General features: G+C 37.7%; 1 protein-coding gene across 1 annotated transcript in view; it reads left to right on the top strand.

The window, feature by feature from the left end:
• Positions 1-15,007, top strand: part of FGF13 (fibroblast growth factor 13) — an 83,881-nt gene that overhangs the window by 7,070 nt on the left and 61,804 nt on the right. Inside the window, 1 exon segment of the mRNA XM_037822802.1 lies at positions 85-188. Coding sequence (XP_037678730.1) covers positions 85-188 — 104 coding nt within the window.

Consider the following 15,007-nt stretch of genomic DNA (forward strand, 5'->3'; position numbering starts at 1 on the left):
TATATGCAACATGAAGAATGAGGCCCTGTCTGTCTGTACCTGTATGTATGTATATATGTATTTTTATATTCTTTTTAATTTCAGGTCTGTTTAACCTCATCCCTGTAGGTCTTCAAGTGGTGGCTATTCAAGGTGTTCAAACCAAGCTGTATTTGGCGATGAACAGTGAGGGATGTTTGTACACCTCGGTGAGTCTTCCACAGTGCATGTTTTGATTTTTCTAGTTTTCGTCTGATAGGAAATCAAGTATATTGTATATGTATTATCACTGCAGATTTCTGTGATGAGGGAAAGAGTTTTCCTGATGGAAATATATCATTTGAAAGGAGAGATGAACTTCCTATGAAGATTATGTCTATTACTAACATTTGAAGTGAACATTTTTAGTATGAAATCAAAGATCCACTGAGCATTCTTGTATATGATGTCATTTGGGTTGTTTTATTTAGCTTATGATCTAATGATGTGGAAGCTGGGGGCAACAAGGCCGTTTCTGCAACTCAGTTTAACACATATTTATCCACATTTGCTCCTTTAGAAATTAACGGGATTCCTCCCTCAGATCAACTCTAGGACATAAAGAATAGATCTAGAAGTGTTTCTAGAGTTTTCTTTCTTACCCTTAATTCAACTAAGACAAAATTTCAGTCTTCATCTTTAATTACCGTATTTCTGACAAGCACAGTTTAACCCCTCCTTATATACAATTTCCTGCTTGCCTTTTTATTACAAGTTTGAAGTGAACAGAGTGAAAAATGGAACTTTTTCAGGCAAATTTATGAACAATGTCGACTACAATTCCATAAGGGACGTAGTTCCAAGTTTTTTTTTTTTAATTTAACGTTTAAATATAGGCAGAAGCCTATACAACACAGTACGAGGGTTAGGATTTCAGTCTTGTCGGTAGATCTAGTTTCAGATTACAGGAGACCATTTAATAGAAGAATATTTTTATCTTTGATTTGAATTCAGGTGTTTTAAGGAAAGATTGGGATGTTAAAAGATGAGAAAATGGCTGACCAAACTTCTTACTAGTTCATCTTGAAGGAAACTATTAGCACGACTGTAGAAGCCTCTGCCTCAAGCTTCCCGTGAAACATTTCCTTTTATCCACTGTTCCTCCCTCTGTTCCCTGAACTTGTTTCAAAGCCAGGTGTGTAGACAGACTCTTGGCAGACATGGTGGAACCATGTTCCAATCCTATTTTTCAGAGGCCAAGATGGGAAAGAGGAGTGGGAGAAGAGTAAGTCAGATCCCAGAGGGCCCATTCACTTGGTAAAGGAGGTAGCGCATTTTGTATTACAATGAAAGACTGTCAGCATAAACCCCAAACCCTGGTGACTGTCAGCATCCCCTTTAGGCCATTTCAGCTGTCTCATTGTCTAATAAATGCAGGGGTTTTGTTCTCCTTTTTTAACTGAATGAAAGATTTGAATTTATTGCTAACTTCAAGAAATCTGCCTTTTTATTACTGCAGTGTTATGAAATATTATAAATGGTAGGAGAAAGGATTTAGTTTTTCAGATTTGTGCAGTAAAGTAAGAGAATTTAATATTCTAGGGCTTTAATTAACCTCATTTCCATCAACAGAACTCCCTTATCAGGACCAGAGGCAAAGGCAGGTTTTTAATAAAATAAATGGCTGCTTTCTGAAACTATTATGCAAGCCTAGGAAGGAAATGGAATATTCTGGACATTTTTTGAGAAGGTAAATGCCAACCGGTGTAGGAAATAATTACTGGTAAAGCACTGAGATTTTCTCTGGGTTGTGATTACTGTTACAGTGCTCTGATTTAAAAAAGGGTAAATTAAACATACTCACATATCTTGCAGCAATATTAATTTTTTAAATAGAATAACACATTTGAAAATTATATTTAAGTATGAGTGGGGGGAAGGTTATTTAAATTAGGTCAGATGTCAGGTGCCCCCACTCAGGAAAATTAGGGCCTTCTGCATCATATTTAAGGAACTGATGTTAAAAAAAAAAGCTTGCATTCTACCATTCAATTGGCCATTATTCCAGCAAACTGGTGAATGTCAATGTGAGCTCATTTCTAAGAAAAGCCTGCCAAGGGATTCAGAGAACGGTAGATCTGTGGGTCTTCTTGCATGATGGACAGGAATAAAGATGGTAAAATGTGGGACACTTTGTAAGCATTTCCTATTAGGATAAAGGACCCTTAAGAAATTATTTCCTGTTAAGGAAAAGAAAATTTGTTTTTTGGTGAGGAGAAAAGACACCTGACTGATAATCCTGGGGTTCATTAAGGGGAAAAAAGTATCCAAATTAGTCTGCCCCAGGAAGGGAATCTAAGGCTTCTCCCGGATAAATTTTGCAGTTCTTCTCATAACTCATTGATTATGTTTTGGAGTTGCTTTACCATGTTGATCACTGCCCTCAATTGTGCACCTCATTTTGTTGTCATTTTATTTAAAGTGTGGTGCTCATACTCAGTTAGGATGGAGTCTATCCTGATTACCTCAGCAACTTGTGCTGCCAAAACCCAAAAGCTCAAAACAATACCATTCCTCATCAAGGAGACAAGGAAACCAAAGAGAAATGTCTCCCCTTCCGTTACACAAAACCATGGCACTTCTGCCACAGGAATATGGTGTTCCAGTTTGTTAACTGCCTCTTAGCAAAGAGAAAATAGGACTGGACAGTGGCCTGAGGAGGAAACAAATATTATCAAAAGAAGTAAGGGGCTGCTGGTGTGGGCAACTAGAAAAAATAACTGTTAGGAAGTTATTGCACATAATCTTAGTGAGAGATGACTAGGGTCTGCCCTAAAGCAGTTGCAGTGGCAATGGTTAAAAGGAGATGAATTCCTGAGATATTTTAGAGGGAGAATCAACAGGATTTGATGAGTGATTGGGTTTGGGAGGTAAAGCAGGACCACCATGTATGGTTGAACATGTTGGGCACTGCACAGTTGTATGGAGTGCTATTCACTGCACAGATGGAAGTAAAACGTCTTCAGGTAGAGAAGTTTTACAGATTTTTCACAATGGGGCTCAGAAGAGTAGCAGTGGTCCTGAGGGATAAGGAGACTTGTACCTTTGGCAGCTGGGTGGTTGGTGAGGCTATTAACCAAGAAGTGGATTACAGGGAAAATAACAGATTTGGGGAAAAAGATATCTGAGTAGAACTTACAATCAGTGTTTGAAAATATGGGCCTAGAACTTGATGGGGTGGAAGGGGGAGACAGGGAGGGAGGGAGGGAGGGAGAGAAAGAGAGCGAGAGTCTACTAGGGAAAAAATTGGGGAATTTTCACATGTGGGTGGTGGCTGACACCATGAAAATTGTTGAGAGAATTTGTAGAATAAGAAGACAAGGGACTTTGCCAAATAATGTTAGGGAATTCCAGCATGGAAGGGGCCAGCAGCAGCAGAAGAACTCATTGTGGCAGCTATCATGGTATTGCAAAACCTAAGTGCAGGGAGAGTTTTAAGAAGAGTCAGCAATGTCAAATGCTTCAGAGAGGTGAAGTGACATAAAAACTTGGAATTTAACATCTGGAGGTCTTCAGTGGCCTTGATGAGAGCACTTTCGGTGGAGTGGTTGGGACAGAAGCTAGACTGTAGTGACTTGAGGAGTGAATGGGAAGAGAGGAAGAAACAGTAGGTTATAGAAATGCTAAGGGAAGGGGAGACATGTGTGAGTATTTACAGGAGGATGCAGGGTTGAGAAAGGCTTTGAGGGTTCTTTGGTTAAAGATAAGTTGCTTGAATATGTTTGTTAACTGAAGGGAAGGAGCCGGTGAATAGGGAGGGTTTAAAGATGGAGGAAATGGGATGCTTTATGGAGTGGGACACTGGAGGAGATGGAGCACAATGGAACTAAGAATAGAAGTGAACAGATTAGATTTCCCTTGGATTCTTCTTTGAATGGATGCTGCCTTTGAAATAGGGAAAGAGATGAGGAGAGATGCAGATTTAGGTATACTAAGTCTGCAGGTGATGGGCCAGCAACTTGAGGGAGTTGCTGCCATCTGACCTCTGTTTCCCCACTGCAGTAGAATGAGAGGTCATCTGCTGACAAAAGCATAGTGATAGGGTAGGTAAAGGATCAGCTGTTTGGGGATAGAGAGAGGAATCAGGCTAGTGACGGGGGTGTGGGCAAACTATGGCTCGTGGACCAAATTTGGCCCACCATCTGTGTTTGTAAATAAAGTTTTATTGGAACACAGGCACATGTGCTCACTTACTTATAGTCTATGGCTAATTTGAGGCTGCAACAGCAGAGGTGAATAGTTGCAACAGAGACCTCGTGGTCCACAAAGCCCAAGTTATTTTCTGTTTGTCTCTTTGCGGAGAAAATTTGCCATCCCCTAGACTCTAGCTGAACGATGGTTCTCAACTTAGCTATAAAAAATGCCATTCTCGGTGCAACACCAGGCCAGATATCTGATATTCAGATATCAGAATATTGTAGCGTAGGGTGTGTGCATGATTATTTTCAAAATCTCCCCCAGGTAAGGCTAATGGTTAACCAGGATTGAAAAACCGCTGATCTAGGGCTAAGAGTAACGATTGCTGAATAACGCTGCAAACCCCAATGAAGTTAGAATCCATGAATTTACATGCACTGTCTTTTATCCCAAATTTCTGATGCAGCTCTTCTTTTTCTGCTCTTGCAAGCAAATTGCCTTTACGTTTCTGATGGACTATTTCTTGAGATGATGGAAAATGCTGATGCTTGGAAGAGCTTTCTTATTTTATCTCATTTTCTTTTTCCTCTCTTCTCTTTTGCATTTCTGCTTCTTCCCCGCTCTCCGATATCTTTTAAATTCAGTTTCACATTTTTACCATTTCTTTTTTTCCTTTTGTCCATTAAAAAAAGAAACACCACCTCCATGTTGTTATTGCTACAGAGATAGCAATTTGCTTTCCGTGATTAATCTTAGGATTCTTGCACTGCAGCTCCCCTCTTTTTTTTTTTTTTTCTTGTTGCCATGGGGGACAGACTTGATGTAGGCTCAGGTAGCAGGGAGAAACCATCTGTGGCACAGAGAATCATAATTAGCCATTATTTCATAACATATTTACTTTTGTCCATGATATAACTGAAGCCTTCCTGGAGCTGTAAGGAAATTACTATTCAATGTCCATAGAGAACTTTGCCCTTTACTTCTTTATTGGTGTTTCTTTACCAATAATGAGGAAATTGTATGCAAGTCTGCAAGAGTTCCTCAAAACTTAGTAGTATAAATATTTAGTAGTATAAAGCTATTTGTAATAAATGTTTCAAAATTACTTGAAATAAATAAACATTATATAAAATCAAGAGTCTTAAATTTTAAAATATTGTTAGCATCCTAGTATCTGTTTTGATAGAGTGGTAATAGATGTTAGAAACAGGGTAATAAAAACTTGGAATTTAACAACTCTGAGTCTTGGAATATTCCAAGACTCAGTAGCAGTCAGCCTTACCTACTTAATTACTTACCTTTCATCAAAACTTGTTTTTCCATTTCTAGAGTCCACAGTGATGCTTAGCTTGGGGGTGGGGTGGCTAAAATGTGTAGACAAGTAGAAATCCTTTGACAAGCCTTTCCATAACTGCATTAGTCGCGGTGCTCTAGGGAACCAGAACCAGCAGGAGATACCTGCAAATAGTATGAGACTTTATAAAGGTGTCTCACACAACTGTTGGATGCGCGAGTCAAAATTCCGTAGGGCAGGCTGCGAGCTGGCAACTCCAGTGAGGGTCTTCGATGAATTCCCCAAGAGAGGCTGGCCAGTAGACACCAAAGTTCCCTCTTCTGTTGGCTGAAGCTATCACCTCCCCCTTAAAAGCCTTCCACTGATTAGGTTCAAGGGCTCTCACTGTGGAAGACACTCCCTTTGGCCGACTGCAGTTGTAAACAACCATAGATGCAATCAGCATACTGAAGATTTCAAGTCCACAAAATGTCCTCGCAGCAATAGATAGGCCAGGGCTTTACCTAACCAAACAGCTGGGCACCATCACCTGGCCACATTGGCACATGAGCTTAACCACCACACATACATACATTTCCAGAGAGGAGTTATGGGAGTGGTTTTGCTGCTGTGTTTTATGGTCCTGGGACTAGCAAACTAGATGCAAGACCACACAGCAGGTCTTTGTGAGTCAGCTTGATTCCTTGGCAATGAGGCAGCATCTGTTATCTGTCCCAGGGACCAAGCCAGACTTGGAATCAGAACCCAGGGGCTCATTTCCCTTCTGTACTGGATTATTTCCACATACCTTAAAATCACCAGGTTTCCTGTACCATTACACACAGGCAGCCCTATGTATCACTCACAGCATCTCGTAATGCAATTTTGCACAGACACATAATATCAGAAACAATGACAAATGAAAGAATACCAGCCCCTTAGGAGTTGCAGCATCGTAGGTTTACTTTTTGATAACTTGGATTTGCTTCCCTTTAAGAGTGAATAGAATGCTATGTGACTCATGTTAGTTTTTAGATTGGTTTTCAATGCTTTCGGGTTTATATTTTTAAATAATTGTTCAATACCCATTGCATTGATAATAGAAGTTTTTGGTCATTGTAAAATCAGTCAAGAATTGTCATTTTAAACAAACTAAATATTAGAAATCTGAATATTAAATGGAAGACTTGTCTCTGACCACCTCTCTAAAAATGCTGCCTTTAGAGATAAGTTTGATGACTGAGGTACATATATATATATGTGGGTATGTATGAATACATATGCACATAGGTATTTAGAATTTTGCTGAGAGGCAAGGAGATGGGGGTTTGCGATGTGCAATTTGCCACAGATAATCCAACCAGTAAGTGTCATGTTGTTTTCCTTACATTCAAAGACATTGACACTGAGAGTGTTCATTATATGTGTAGGTCAACATTCTTGGTGATGTCAGAATCTCTATAGGTGACTCATCCAACAGTAGGATCTCTGGGTTCTTTTGACCTTTTCAGCTCAAATGATATTTTCCTGTTCCTCAACATTCCCAATCCCATGTCCATACCTTTGAACTTTGTTATACTCCAGGCTATTGACTCTACCACTATTTTACTATCCATTGCATCTTTTTTTTTGAACAACTTAATTGAGATATAATTTCACGGACCGTAAAATCACCCAATTAAAGTGTACAAGTCAACAATTCTTAAAGGTATATTCCCAAGGTTGTGTAACCATTACTATTAGATAATTCAAGAACATTTTCATCACCCTAAAAAGAAAACCCATTCCCATTGACAGTTTTTCCTGTTTGCCCTCAATTGCCTCTCAGCCCTGGGTACCCACTAATCTACCTTCTGTCTCTATGGATTTGTCTGTTCTGGACATTTCATAAAAATGAAATCATAAAATTCGTGGCCTTTTGTATCTGGCTTCTTTCACTTAAGGCCCATCCATGTAGTAGCATGTATCAGAACTTCATTCCTTTTTTATGATTGAATACTATCTCATTATATGGATAAACCACATTTTGTTTGGCCGTTCATCAGATGATGGGTATTTGGCTTGTTTCCCCAGATACCTGTCATAGTTGCTTTGTTCTCATCCTTCATGTTTCAGCTGAAATGACATCCCTTAGAAAGGCCATCTCTGACCACCTTAACTAAAGCAGTGCCTTTGTGAATTTCTGCATCATCCTCATTTATCTTCTTCAAGGCCTTATAACTATTTTAACTTATTATTTTGCATGTGTATCCCTCCTCTTCTCCCACTAGAATGTAAGCACGTTGAGAACACATATTCCATTTCTTTTATTCACTGCTGCATCCCTAGTGCCTAGATAAGTGCATGCTGTTGGTTTCTTAATTACTATTTGTCAACTAACTTGACTGGATTCCAAAAGGAAAGATAGGTATGGCCTTTAAGGACCCAATTTTTATTTTTTATTTAACTTCCTATTTGGAAATAATTTTACACTGACAGAAAAGCTGCAAAAATAAGAATAGTATAAAGAACATCCATGTACCCTACTCAGATTCATTTTACCCCATTTGCTTTATCATTTGTGCTGCCTGTAATCTGTCTACCTATGTATTTCTGAACCATTTGAGAGTAAGTTGCATATTGGCCCTTAACCCCTAAATATTTCAGTGCATATTTCCCAAGAATAGGGGTATCTCTTTCTTATAACCACCATACAGATTTCAACTGCAGTAAATTTAACATTGATACAGTACTTCCATCTAATCAATTGTCCATATTCCAAATTTGTCAATGAATCAAATAGTGCTCTTTATAGCATTTTTCCCCTTCAGTACTGGATCCAGTCTATGGTGGGGTATTGCATTAAGTTGTGATACCTCTTTAGTCTCTTTTAACCTAGAACATGTCCAGTCTTTGTCTTTTTATGACCTTGACAGTTTTGAAAAGTAAAGTCCCCTCTCCATTTTTCAAAATAAATGTTCTCAATTTGGGATTCATCTGGTGTTTTCCTAATGACTGGATTGAGGTTAAGCATTTCCAGTCAGAATATTGCATAGTATGTCTGTTGTAGGGATCATATTTGGGGGCCTACAGTATCCATCTGCCCTTCCTTGGTGATACTAATTTTGATAATCCAGGCAATGTGTTATCTAATTTCCACTATATAGTTACTATTTTTTTCTCTTTCAACTAGTAAACAATCCATTGTGAGACACTTTCACACCACTTAAATATTCTGCTCTTAAGAGCCCAATTTTTAACATGAATCCCAAAGTTCTTTAGAATGTTTTCAAGAATCCCAGACTTCTTTAGAAAAGTAAGATAATTATGTTAGTATAATAATAAATGAACAATAATTCTCAGATATACCATATAAATTTACCAGTAACTGAACTGAGATAGAGAATAATTAACATGTCTTTCCCAAAGCTAACAAGTGTGATAAAAATAAGATCCAGCAAGCAAAGGATTTTCTGGGTTCAGCTTTCTGTTGGGCTTAAATACCATGATTTAATGGAAGGTTCATTTACATTGTCCTGATGCATTAAAATTGGTTCTGATATATGTTTTAATTTCCGATGATGTATAGGAGTTGGTTCATGTTAAGATACTTCAGATGTTCAGTATGTTTACCTGTCAACTAGAAGCTTACTCTTCTGCCAGTTTGTTTAGTTCCTCTGATTTCAGTGTGTGACAATCTAAGACGTAGTTTTCAGTGATATGGCTCCACAGTTGTAGCCTATATTCAAATACAGAAGGGGTGTTAAATTTCAGATGAACTCATCGATTAATTCAGTGATGAGTGTACTTCTAGCAAACATTTGTAGCACATAAAATGTTTGAGTTATATCAAGTATGTATATCGGCAAGTGTATATAATTTGACTTCTAGGGTTATGGTCATAGAAGGCTTACAAATTTAATGGAATTAAATGGAAGGCACTGGTTAAATCATTAAAGCTCTTTAGGGAAATGAGATTGACTCAGTTATATAAGGAAACAGATTTAAAATAAACACAAACAATATTGTATCCACAATAGAAGAAAACAATCATTTTCAGATGAAAATATCAAACCCCAAAGAGTAGGCACAGAGAAATTCTAACTTCTTGTGATTACAGCTTTCCCTTATTTGTATACTTGAGTTAGTTCAGAAATTGTTGAAGTTGTTTATTTAATATAAATTAGATTTGTGTTGACTATCAAAACTTAGGTTCCTAGTTTTGATGCATACATCTAAACAACTCTTTTGATGAAGTATTCAGTGACTGTGGAATTAAAAATTTTGATGGTGTGTGCCCTTCACATTAATGGATTGCAAGAATAATTATACACATTCATATTTCTGAGTGATTCCACTAAAAACAGCAAATGTAGAAAATAAAATTATATTCCAGTGGGAAAAATACAGATAAAAACACATTTTATTTGTTTCTAAATGGCTCTGCTAGCACAAGGATCTAGACCATATATTTTAAAGTGGCTTTCAGTTATTGTGTTGGTGCTATTGGGTTAGGAGTCATTAAAATTACTGTAGTGAAAAACATATCAAAAAAGCTGTATTCATCTTAGATTTTCCTTCAGAACACCAGTGAATCAGCATAATTTTCAAGCCCGTAATACATTTCCCCAGTCACAGATTATTTCACATGTTTAGTACGCTTTGCAGTTAATGGAATTTTCATTCAAATGTGAAAGAAAATCTAGCTTGACATTATTTGAATATTGAGAATGGATAAATCTGGTTGGTTGTACTTTCAAAGTCAAGTGCCTTCTCTTTATAGTCTCTGTAAAAAATAAAATTAAATAACCAAACCTGGTAAATTATTCAAGGTGAAGATCTAGCTTCTTAGTTGCAAGAAAGACTGAGGATGGTGCTTTCTCAGAAATCAAGGGGACAATAGTGGTTGTGGCCAAATAGAGTAATATTGGCTCTGTATTCTGTTTTGAAGCCAAGTTGAAAAAAAATATTCCAAATGAGAGTTCATGGGTCACATATTTAGAAGAATGTCTCATGGCTTTAACTCAGAAGCTAAATTCATATTTATGGGGAAAAGCCAGGCTCTTGGAGTTAAAGTATAAAATAATTGGCAAGAACGACTAAAGGGTAATTTTAGCAAGTAAAACCAGATGTAAGAGAGTCATACACACACACACACACACACACACACATGAAACCAGTGTTATAGTCACTGCTCTTTTGCTGTTATATGGCACTAAGTGTTTTTCAATTCCTAACATAATTTTAAGATTTGTATACTCTACTGTGAATATTTTAATACGTTTGGATATTGCTCTAGCAACATTTGGTAATACTTAATAGCTTTATGAAAGAATACAACGAAGATAGACTGTGATTGCCCAGTACATCTCATATTTTTAGTCCCTGTCCTCTAGTTTATATAATTTTAATCTACAATGTGATAGGAAAAAAAATAGAGCTCTCTAAGACATTTCTCCTTGTTGCTCTTCTTCCCATGAACCTTGTGTGTTGAAATATGTTTACCAAACCCTGTACTCACCAAGTACAGATTTTCTCTTCTCCCCTCCCCCCAGCTTAATCATAGAGCAGTGTCCAGCAAAAACTACATTTTAAATTAATAGTTAAGAATGAATAGAGATGTGGATAGTGAAAAATAAAAAGCTATCATATTGTTTCTGTCAGACTATTTGAATAGTAGAAATAATTTATACAGCACAATTATAACCTTCCATGGGTCCTTTCAAGTGCTAACATTTGAATTTTACTTAAGAGAAAGTGAATTACTAAGAGACCAGCAAAAAATAAAAAGAAATTGAAGACAACACCACCAGTTTTGATGGTTGCATTGCCTAAAGGGAATTATGACTTCTGAACAGGGAAACTTTAAATTAAAGCATTTCTCTGATCATTATAATAGCTTTAACCAAGGTTAATAACTGGCAAATCCCTGGCTGATAGGTTTAATATGTTTTGCCCAGGCTGAATGTGTGAATAGATAACACGTCTGTGCTAAAATTCTGATTAAGTTATTCATCAGATCCCCTGATGCTAACTAATTTTGACAGTCCTGGAAGTGGAACTACTGGAAAAGGCACAGTTGATTTCTTGGATGGACATTGCAGATAGCCAGTAGCCACAATTTATAACACCATCTTCCATAAGGGCCTCACATGTATATGGGAATTCTGGCAAAGTGCATAACAGGATTTAGTCAGAATAAGAACTGAAGTCCATTTTTACTCAAGAAAAACATTTTATAAAGATGTGTAAAAGTCAAATGCAAATAGCAACCCCAAAGTGTTACAACTTAGGCTGCAAAAATACAGAGGATTCAAAAGGCTTAACAGAAGGAGGGTATGAATCATCCCAGAAAACTTTCAAAATTGTCAATGAGATACCAGGAAATGATAGTGATAACTTTCAGAAATGAAATATTGAGCAGGTAAATACTCCATTGTATATAGCAAATACTATAACAACAGCAGCCCATTATGCATCACAAATCCATTGTCATGTCCTGGCCACAGAATCAGCAAAAGCCCGTCTTAGGGTGTTTGGCTGTTGGTCTGGTTAAAGAATTCTTAAAAATAATTCTCTGGTTACTGCCCATGTCATCAAAACAGTGATTCCCTGTAATAACACTTGGGAGGCTATTTATACTGAAGAATATGGAAGGTAGAACCTAGGATAAAGCTGAAACTGGGCATGACTATACTTGATCATAACCTTCGAAGTAGAGATTTCCTGGAAACTCTCTTCCTTTCTGTACTCTGACAGCCCAGTCACACATCCAGACTCCCAAAGAACCAGGAGGCATGGGTTGGTCCAGAGCCTTGTCATGTCATCAATTAGCAGATTATCTGTTCCTCACCTACAGGGTACCAGCCACCGCGCAGAGTGATGACATCAGGAGTGTATCGTGTCTGTGGGAGATTTGTCCTAAGTTCAGAGCCCTGATTGTTAATAGGTTTTCTACTTCAGGAAGGATCGGCCTAAACCGTTTTCATTTCTACCTTCTGCAGTCTGGTAATGCTATTTTTAGCCCAGAACTCACTGTAAAGCAAATTCCGTATAGGGAAACTATTTGAATGCCTTTGGGGACGGGAGTGGGTGGAGCTTCAGCATTGTAGACGTTTACCTGTTGTATTAAACAATATATATTGGATCCTTGGCACCACAGCCTTCAGCTGATCACATGAATACCATGTTTATATGTCCAGGGGGAGGTTAAGTTGAATACAATGAAAAAAAATGTTCTCCAGTTATATCAAGAAATGATGTAGGTTGAAGTACTGTGTAAATCACACACATATGTGACTCTAAAAAAATGTCTCCGACTTGGTCAGCATAGGTGGATTACAGTGGATTCAGTCAACCAAGGCTATTGGATATAGCAGCGTCCACCTCACATATTTAGAGAAGGACTCAGGAAAATCTCTCTTGTCATGTTTCTGTAATTTCATGCTCAGTAGTCAGCATAGCAGAGAAAAATGCTGACATGTAGATATATATGCAACTTCTTGAAGCTAAAATATTCAAGGTACATTAACACCTGGTATTTTGAGGAATAGAAAGTGCTCAATTTTCCAGAACAGAGTTACCATTTTTTTTTTTGGCCAGTGATTTTCACGAGCAATGGAGGAAATGGAGCAAGGCTTTGACCCCACCATCTCCCCTTGCTCTGAGATCCCCATGATCTAGTTACCACTTCTCTGGGATTGGATGGGTGGTTAAAACTAGAGACAGTAGTTAAGTAGATAAAAAAGCACAATTATTAAAGCCGTTTATTACACTGACATTCCTAATACATCCTTAGCAGCAGGGGAAACCTACAAGCCAACTGAATGCTGATTGTGTTTCTTTGTACTCTCCTATTCCCAAATAGAATTATTTGCTCAAACAAAAACAGCTCTGCTTCCAGTAGGGCTATCAATAAATGAACTCATTTGTTTATTGCGAGGGTATTTGAATCTTATCACGGAAGATCTTAAATTGCACATAAGAAAATAGGCTCCGCAAACCCTTTAACACCTAGTGTCACTGGCATAGGCAAGGGGATTTATTCAAGTCAATAATCAACTTTGGGAATAGGGGTTAACAACCATCATGGGTGGTTTCCCTCAGTGCTTTTGTTTGCTGTGGGCTTTGTTCTAATTTATGTCTGTTATTGAGGGCATACACAGCAGCCTTTTCCCTGGTTTGGGCGCTCCTTTCTTAAACAGTTCTCCAGTACCCCATTTACTTCAGGTATGCTTTCTCCCCAGATTTTGAGGTGAGGATTTTTCCCCCCACTGTTCATGCTTTTCTTCTGCGCCCCTCATAAATTTCAGCTGTGTTTAATTTGAAGCCTTTGTGAGACTAGCAGAGATTTTGCATTGAGGGATGGTGTTTTGCTTGGGATGTTTGTTTTTCAGTATCTAGAAACACATCCTGGTGATGTTCATCTATTTGCATGAACCACTGTCTTATGCTGTCCGAGACACAAGGACTCTCTTTTTGTCTTGGGGCTTGCACCTGGGTGTGGACCCACAGAGGCCTTTTTTTTAGTTGGTTTGTTTTTGTTTTTGTTTTGGCAACAAGCTTCCTAGATGGTTGTGTGGTTTTTGTAATTGCATACTGTCAAGAAAGTTGAAAGATGTAAGCAAATAGGTGAGGAATACTAAGAGAAAAAAAATATATAAGAATCCCAGATGTGTTTGAAGCAAATCTGGATGAAGCTTGTTTCAGACCCAGTTACCTTTCTTTTTGGCAGGCAGGATACTGCCTGAGCAGTTTCAGAGAGCCAAAATGAAACTGAAATGTGGCTTCTTCCATAAGGTTACTAGTATCCGCTGAGATTCTGACTAACCTCCAAAGCTAGGTTCCACCCTTGGGGTTTAACAGTGTGGGAATTCTTGGCCCAGACACCCCATAATTTCTGACCCCACCTTAGTGGTAAGAGGTATGGCTATAAAATGGAGGAAATTCACTGAGTCGGTAGAAGATATTATATGATGACAGATTTTTCCTAATGAATTTACCATTGTGCTTTTCTCCCCATTTGTGCTGCTATTCATACAAGTAGCTGTGCAAACAGGTTTTAAATGGCTTGATTCCATACCTAAAGGTCAAATGTTCCTATTATTTGGTTTAGCACTTTTTGTCAGAATGTTTGACAAAGTGTTTTCTTAATGGTAGTCATAGAAGCATTTGTACAACAGTATTTTCATGTCCATTTGGGAGGGGGACGCACTTGTCAAAGTGTTATGAACTGGCTTGATTTCAACATTAGAAACATAATGAAATTTAATTGTTGCTGTTGTAGGTGATTGTTGTACCAGCTAAATGCCAATATAAAAACACAGTGAAAAAAGTCAGGCAATTAATAGGTTTGAATTTTTACTTTAACCACATGCTTAATTGTGTTTTTTAAATTATTTTTATTTCCCGAAGTGATATTACATGTCATCGAATGGTGACTCAGACACCCTTTTGCTAAGTATACCTAATCCTTAAGTATAGGTGTCATGTACACAATTTGTTTGAGTAATGCCTTTAATATTACATAATTCTTAGCTAGCATTATATGTATTTCACAAAATCCTAAGTTCAGTAATCCAAGAAATTCTACCAAGATGT

The sequence above is a fragment of the Choloepus didactylus genome, chromosome Y (genome assembly GCF_015220235.1).
Source record: "Choloepus didactylus isolate mChoDid1 chromosome Y, mChoDid1.pri, whole genome shotgun sequence".
Classification (NCBI taxonomy): domain Eukaryota; kingdom Metazoa; phylum Chordata; class Mammalia; order Pilosa; family Megalonychidae; genus Choloepus; species Choloepus didactylus.